The 8,188-nt window shown below is 35.0% G+C and overlaps 1 protein-coding gene across 1 annotated transcript; it reads left to right on the top strand.

The window, feature by feature from the left end:
• The first annotated feature begins 382 nt into the window (after nt 1-382).
• LOC132732040 (putative leucine-rich repeat-containing protein DDB_G0290503) lies at nt 383-7,418 on the top strand. The gene is made up of 3 exons (XM_060718387.1): nt 383-498; nt 4,545-4,604; nt 6,316-7,418. The coding sequence occupies exons 1-3, from the start codon at nt 412-414 to the stop codon at nt 7,162-7,164; spliced, it is 996 nt and encodes a 331-aa protein (XP_060574370.1). The 5' UTR covers nt 383-411; the 3' UTR covers nt 7,165-7,418.
• The last annotated feature ends 770 nt before the right edge of the window (nt 7,419-8,188 follow it).

Raw genomic sequence — 8,188 nt, 5'->3', positions numbered from 1 at the left:
AAGTCTATAACTGTTATAGCGTACACCACTGGCTAGAATAGAGTATATGTCTATTTTTTGAAAGAATATCAAATCAAATAAAAGTTTATTTATTGTCGAATAACATATAGCGCATTTCACAAAACATAGCACACATCACGCCCTGATAATAACAATTAGGTATTCGTGATTTCAACGGTCAACACGTCTTTTTGCGGACTCATGACTTCAACGCAAGTCGTCACGTGCAGTGTGGCATGAATCTATTTACAATATCTATAAAATTTATTTCATTAATTTATATTTTATTACATAAGCCGAACAGAAGGGCCTCCAGGATTGCATGCTTATGTTGAAAGGTATATAAACGATGAGACGTTGAACTTCGTGAGCTGTATAGATCCGGATTTGTTTCACGTTAAATACGTCAAAATGAAGTGTGGAAGATTTCTTATCCTATTCCTGTATATTACAGGGGCTTTCATTTGTTATACTCATGGCCAAGCAACACTCGATACGGTACGTTTTCTTGTTATAATAATATGATGATGAGCGAAGGGGATAAAGTTTGGCTTTTTTTTCTTTTTGAGATTTTAATGATTTGAAGTAAAAAAAAAAGCGAAAAACGGTCTTTGGTTAACCATTGTGGACGATTATAACGGAATCCTTTTTTTAACACTGTCATAGTCTTATACTGGATACAATGTTTTTAATACTAATATTTCATTTTTAATTTCGTTTCATTCAAATTCTTGCACTGTCCCATAGAAAACCCGAACCACATTTGCATTTATATTTTTGAATAGGAATATGGTAATGACCTATGAAACGTGATTCATGGTTTTGATTGGATGTTGTAATTGCTCAATATGAGATATGAGTAATATACTCAGTATACAATTTCATATTTTCAAAAAATTTATACCCATTTTTATTAAAAATACAAATAAGGATTTTACATTTAAAAGAAAAAGGTTTAGTGCTGTTTTTAAAAAAAAATGTTTAGCGTAAAACAAAAAAAAATGTTCTGGTTACATACTCTAGGATTGATCGATTGCATAAAGGAGTTAAATTAAACTGAATGTAAAGGGTTTTAACTTTTATGTTAATTTGTAAAGGATTACAAAATTCATATAGTCAAACGTAAAACAAGTGCATGTACATGTAAAAGGGACACCTTAAATAAAATTTGTCCTGCTTTTACGGTCATTCGCACAGAACTGTTACAGTTCCTAGCGAAGGTGAAGACAATGAGTACAGTTTGTATTGATAAATAGCTCAGCCTGCACATGAACAAAGCCATGTCGCAAATTCAATGTGGCGTACTGTCATGATCCGGGGTGAAAAATCACCAGTACCACAACTTCATACCAGAGTCATCATTGATGCCTTGAATATTGAACTTTAATACGTATCATATCAATAATTATTATGAGTTTTGACAATAAAGTTCTGATGTTAATTAACATAACATACGATTTGGAACTTCGCCGAAAACAGGACTATTTCAATTGACATCGCATTTAACCCTAAACTTGTTGGCACAAATATGTAACCAATCCATGTACTCCAAACAGGCTCTATAATGTTTTGAATTTTGAACTGAAATCCGTAAACTTCAAAGCAATGCACATATGTATATATATTTTGCAGGTTAATTCTTTCAATTATGTAACATTTTTTATTAATATAAATGTCATTTAAATGCCTTTATTTATTGTTTACTTTTACAGGTAATGTTACTACAGTGAATGTTACATTTTCTCATATGTCAGGTCAATAAAATACAGTAAGCATTTGGCTGTTAGGCGACTACACTAGTAATGTGATATTCACCGGTACATGTATATAGTATACAGGTCCAATTTCATTTATGAACTCTATAAATGCTAACATAAATGGTGTTTAATGTTATTTCCCCTTTATCTCAATTAAGAAAGCACCAGACTTGTAACCAGGGATCACTTGTTTGTTCCTTGATTGAGGCATAGTTTCCCATGATCAACTGATTCGGACATCGAGTATCACGGACATTTTTGTCTCACCGCTGATTCGCAGAGATATTGGTAGCCACTGGTTTGCTATTGAGGAAAGCTGTGTAGGAGCACATTTTTCTCGGAGCACATTTGTCTTACGTAAGACCGATCGGTCGTGTTTGTCCCACATGAGACAAATGAGACCTCAAATGTCTCCCCCAAAAAACTCATTTATGTGACAAATATGATCCGAACAAGTTTTTTAAGGGACAAGAAAGCACATTTGTCTAATGTGTTTTAAGGGACAAAAAAGCACATTTGTCTAATGTCATTTTTTATGAATTATTTGTCAAATATTTCTTCACAGAAGAAATTCCTTTTTAGAATCGAGGTTCGCCGTTTCACCTCATGTCAAGTGTAATGATCAATAGGTTTGCTTATATATGCTTTCATTATGAAAACCTAAAGTGAACTATTAATTATAATATCTCTAATTCAAAAAATTGATTGGCTTAACCTGAAAGCGTACACTGAACTACTTAATCCCGTTCACGACGGTACAATGGTGACAGCGCGATGGCACGATGGTACGTTGATGTAAACGCCATGGTGCGATGGTGAAAAACACAATGGTACGAACGTGAGACAACGATTGTACGATAGTGAAACAACGATTGGACGATGGGGAAACAACGAAGGCTCGATGATGAAAACGTGATCGTACTATGGTGAAAGAAGATGTTACGATGGTGAAAATACGATGGTACGGTATGATGAAACTGCGATGATATGATGATGAAAACGCAATATTATTTTCTCTATCGTGTCATCGCATCATCGTGATTTCACCATCGTGCCATCGTGTTTTAATCATCGTACTATCTCAATTTTACCATTGTACCATTGTGCATATATAGCTGTTCAGGGAGGCAAAAATGTTACTTATGTCCAAACGGAACACCGTAATCGGTTGATATTGAACGCTCGTTTCGCCGAAATCTCGCGTCTAGCGAAATTTCGCGTCTCGCTGCGCATGTCGATCGTCGACGCGAGACAAGAAATTGATTTCAGGTCATATACCGCTAAGTAGTATTCCCTTTATAGTCTACATAAAATCACTTAAAGGCCAATTATGCCAGAGAAATGCTACGATTTGTATTTTTCAAAAGCTTTTTATTTTTGGTATACCTTTATAGCTCCAAAAAGTTATACTTATTGGCTAATTACCTGCAGCATTTTTTCAGCTGCTGCTTTTTTTGCAGTTTGTACAATTGAAGTGATTTAGAATTTTGTATTGAAGTCAAAATACTACTTTGTTTACATTTTTCTACTTTTATGACGCATTATTTTACATTTATCGCGAATTTCTTTGGGTAACAAGCATGAACCTTCCTCAGAAACCATTATTTGAATATTAATGAATTCATACTTGCCCTATCTAAAGAAGTAAAAATTTATTCATTTCGGAAAACTCTTGGTATGGGATACTTCGACATTGTGAGCTCTCGTGTTACAATTTCGTGTCTCGCTTCGTGTCTCATCGGAATGTCGCGTCTCGCCCGATTCTGAGTCGCCCGATATTCCATAATCATGGCATAACTCGGATTATTTCAGGAACTCGTGCATGTTTGAAGTGCTTTTTCAATGGCGGATCTGATAGATTGACGATTTTAATACATATATTTCTGATGAAAACAAAATAGTGTGTAATGGTCTTCTGAATTTCTTTAATAGATCATTTACGGGCCTCCGTGGCCGAGTGATTAAAAGTAACATTTGCCCTTAACCACTGTAGGCTCTCGACACATACACGGGGCGTCGAACTATTCCTGCGAGAATCCCGATCAGGGTCCAAATGCGTGTGCGCATGCGCACGTAATTGCTATCGCGTGCGAAGTAATCGTATCGCGTGGCCACGTAAAAGCTATCGTGTGCGCACGTAACTAATAAGAAAATTCTATGTCCCTTTAGGCCACCGTAGATACTACCATTTTTTTTGCTAAGAATATTTCTAGTGCCATAAATCATTTATAAAACTTTAAGCATTGAAACTTTAAGTATCACAATTAATAACGATAAGAATAGACTTGCTCTATATGTGTTTAAGTTCTGGATGCTGCACTTGTAAAAATTTTCATTGTGACATGCAGAACAGGTATATTCTTTATAATCTTATATATGAATTCTATGCATTTTTGACTGCCCGGAAGTGACCACAAAACGGTATTATAAATACAGAAAACACAGAACAATGGCTGGTGGCCGGTATACAGATAGACATAATCATTAAATTTTTAGAATTTTATGGAAAAATGTGAGACAAATGTGCTTCGAGTGTCCTTACTATTGTGTGTCGAACACATCTGTCTCATTTCCAATCTGTCGCAAAAATGAATTTTTATGAACACATCGGTCACACTTTGTGAGACAAATGTGCTCCGAGACAAATGTGCTCCTACAATGCTGGTTAGACAAACCAAAATTAAAATCGGCCTATATACAAGCCAAGCTATTCGAATTTCTTTATCTATATTTATATTTTATATAATGTAATTGTTATTCTTAAACGTTTATGTTTTATTTTTATAGATCATGGTTGCAGTGAATGCACAAGCAGCTGTCATCACAGCTTTATCTGCAGCTTTGACTGTAAGTTATCATTTGTGTAAAACACATTAATTTTTGATATGAATATATAAGATGCCAATAAGATATGAATTATATCGCAATGCATAAGTTGGTTATGGTTCTTAATTTAAAAAAAAAATTAAAGTTAAGGAAGCATCGAAAACAGATTTCATGTCCCATGGTTTCGTCATGTAAATAAACGTACATTTCTGCAATATTTTAGAAAATTTCTGCCAAATTGTTATGCACAAATTACGGATATAGAAGAACGTGAGTAAACGAAATGTGTCTTAGATTTAAAAATATAACTATTTTGAATTAAACATCCTTTAATGTAGAATGTTTAAACTGCTATGTATAACTTTCTATAGACACTCTTTTAATGCTTACCTTTCAAAGTACTGGTACATGACGTCGTTGGATTTTCAACACAAACCTTTAAGTTATAACTTATGTCGTTAAATTTTCTCTTTTACTCTTACCTTGAGACATATTTTTGCTCTTACGAGTAGTGCATATCAATCAAGATTATGTCACTGTTTACATCGTTGGTAAGGCAAGTCGCATACTTTAAATGACATCATTCCTGCGTGCCTTGTACGAAAGAATTCTGTTCTTAAAATGACACCGCCGTGTAAGACAAGTATCGTGCTTGAGATAAAAGTGCGACATGAAAATAGCAATTTTAGTCACAGGGACTCGGCACAGTGCTGGGATAGGGTAAAAAGAAATTATAGAAAAAATATATACTGTATAATTATAGTAAAAACATTGTGCCGATTTCCTGTGTTTTTAGTCTTTTCTTTCCGAAATATGATTACTATTCAATATGCAAGAAAAAAAGAATCAAACACTGGCTGTCGCCATGTACGGGAATATCTGGCTCTCGGGTAACTGTTTATCGGAAACTCAACGGTGACTTGTTACCACCGTAAACAGTTACCATCGAGCTAAATATACCGGTCTGTACCGGCCGCTGGTGTAAGATCCTCGTAGTATCACACATCACACATTTACTGGCTGGTCTCTGAACAGGTACATGTAGATATGTTTGTTTTTATGATTAATAATGTTTTCTTTTAAAGTAAAAATAAATGGGTCGGAGTTTGTAGATAATATATATAATTATGTTTAACTAAAGGTGAGCACTTCCATTGGAGAGTTGATAAGTTCGTTTTTTTTTTATACAAGATGCATTTTATAACAGAAATTTACGGCATTAATATTAACACCCCCGACTGAGGCATGCCTTGAATTGGTAAAACTTGTGGGTATATTCCAATAAAACATTGTATAAAAGGAAATTTCATGATAGATGGGACGCTATGGGTAGACTTTCAATTAAAATCCAAAGTATTCGTTTGCCAAAAATTTGTCCTTTTAATTTGCTATAGTTAATCATTTAACTTTATTTTCACAGCTCGTACGCAAATCACCAAATTCAAAATTGTCTTATAAGATCGCTTTTCTTCCTGGATTTTCATATCAAAGACAGTTCGTCTCTCATCATCATCATTATTGTCGTCGTCCTCGTCATCGTTAACATCCTTATTAATTTTGGCTTTATTAGTAAATGAAATAGGTTGAGATTTCATGATCAGTATATTGTATATTGTTTCTACCAATGACATCCCTGAATAGGCGCAATCAAATCGAGCTTGAAACATTTTCAATATTTTTGTATCATATTTTCTCTTTTGTGATATAACTTGGTTGTGTTTAAATTTTGCAGGCGCAAGGAAACCAGATAACAACCCTTCTTAATACAGCAAATGCCATTAATAACCAGGTAATTAACAATGGCAATAGTATTGCAGGGCTCCAGAATACACTTAACGGTATTGGTAACACCGTAAATAATCTGCAAAACCAGGTAAACGCAATCAATGCAGCTGTTGCCGCGCTTACAACAGCGGTGGCTAACATACAGACTGATGTAAACAATATACAGACGGTCACAAACTCGATCAACAATATGGTTACTCAGATAAATACAAGGCTTACTGCACTCGAAGCTGAAATCGCTGCACAAACTGTTCTACTTAATACAATTGATGGTAAAATAATGGCATTACAGAACACCGCAAATGAAATCAATACTAAAGTCGACGCCGTCCAAGTTACTGCAACAGACACCAACACCAGATTGAAGACGGTAGAAAAAACAGTGAATGATATCAGAACTAAAGTGGACTCCTTGGAAAACACTTTAAATTCATTAAATGGAAAAGTCGATTGGCTGAAACGAGCTGTCGAAGAAATCGATAAAAAGGCTAACTCAAAAGTTGAGCTTGCTAAGGTTATTACGGTCAAAGTCGATTGGATTAAAAGTAACCTTAATATGGACAAACTATCACCGTTGCTAAATGATATCAAGTCTAGAGTCGATGTTATTCGTGAATTTCAGAATGCTCTGAAATTTCTTGATGACAAAATGAACGCACTGACCCACAAATTGGAAGACCTTGACGTCTCAATTAAGACGAAGGAAACGAAGATTATAAATAATGTTCCGGGTACACGCACCAGCGTTAATCACAACTTTAATCATAACGTCCACCGTAAACTTAAATATAGATAAACAAACGAATCTTTATTAAACGCATTTCTAACACTTTCTAATGATTTTCTGTCCTAAATTATTGCATTAAATATGTCCATCGTATATTTATGAATATAATCTTTACTTTCAAATCTCGTAAGTTTGTTAATATAATCTCGTACGTATTGAAACATCAAATCAAACTTCTACAGATCATTTAGAACCTGCACTTTCACAGCGAAAATATTTCATAAAGTAAAGGAATGCAATGTTTGTTATCGATGAATAAATACAGCTGAAAAAAAATGTTTCTGTGTTCTTTTTATCCGAAAAAGACGACGATAGTTATTTTCTTTCTGTTATGCTGCCCCTGTCCGTGTCATCTGTATGCCTTCACTCCGTAAAGTTCATATCCCTATTAATCACAATGTTTGTGGTCCTATGTGTCTAAATAATCATTTTGTTTATGTCTGAACCTTTATGCCTGTCTATGGCAGTAGTATATTGTGGTCGAACACTACCAAACAATTCAAACCTGTCAAGACTGCCTCGTTAACCTGCTGCTGGTTATTCTCCTCCTGGTCTTTGTGACTGGATGCCGAGGGATAAATGAATGAATGGTAACAGTCTCAGTCACTTCCCCAGCGCAACTTCCACTCTGGCACATCCCGATTAGTTCTCTTTCATATCAGTTTCGGAGGAACACGACGTAAGCGATACGTGTCGTAAACGGTCGTACGACGTTGCCGCAGACGTACGACACCGACAATAAAATGTCGTAGACAACGACACGTTGATAAAACTGCCCCTGATGTGGCGTTCGTCTTGGCAAATTTTGTATTGAAACATTTACTGAGATTGGTCTCAAAGTAAAGGAATTTCCGACTGAGCCCCATATGTGCTGAAGAGATCCAAAGGTGCATGATATAAGAATCGAATAACACAGGTAGTAAACGAACCAAAATATTTTGTTTTAAATTAAATTTCAAGAGATGAATTAGTGCATACGGCTGTTACGACATTTTTCTTTAACCTGCAGCATATTTTTTTTCAGGAATATATT

The sequence above is a fragment of the Ruditapes philippinarum genome, unplaced genomic scaffold (assembly GCF_026571515.1).
Source record: "Ruditapes philippinarum isolate M1 unplaced genomic scaffold, ASM2657151v2 ctg305_1_1_1_1, whole genome shotgun sequence".
NCBI classification, from domain to species: domain Eukaryota; kingdom Metazoa; phylum Mollusca; class Bivalvia; order Venerida; family Veneridae; genus Ruditapes; species Ruditapes philippinarum.
Note: the sequence above shows the minus strand (reverse complement) of the source record. Positions and strands in the feature narration are given on the sequence as shown.

Bases quoted from the DNA above. Each gene is read 5' to 3' on its own strand.
- LOC132732040 (XM_060718387.1), top strand. From the start codon at position 412: ATGAAGTGTGGAAGATTTCTTATCCTATTCCTGTATATTACAGGGGCT. The intron at 499-4,544 runs GTACGTTTTCTT...TTATTTTTATAG, and splicing joins GCCAAGCAACACTCGATACG to ATCATGGTTGCAGTGAATGC. The intron at 4,605-6,315 runs GTAAGTTATCAT...TAAATTTTGCAG, and splicing joins CTTTATCTGCAGCTTTGACT to GCGCAAGGAAACCAGATAAC.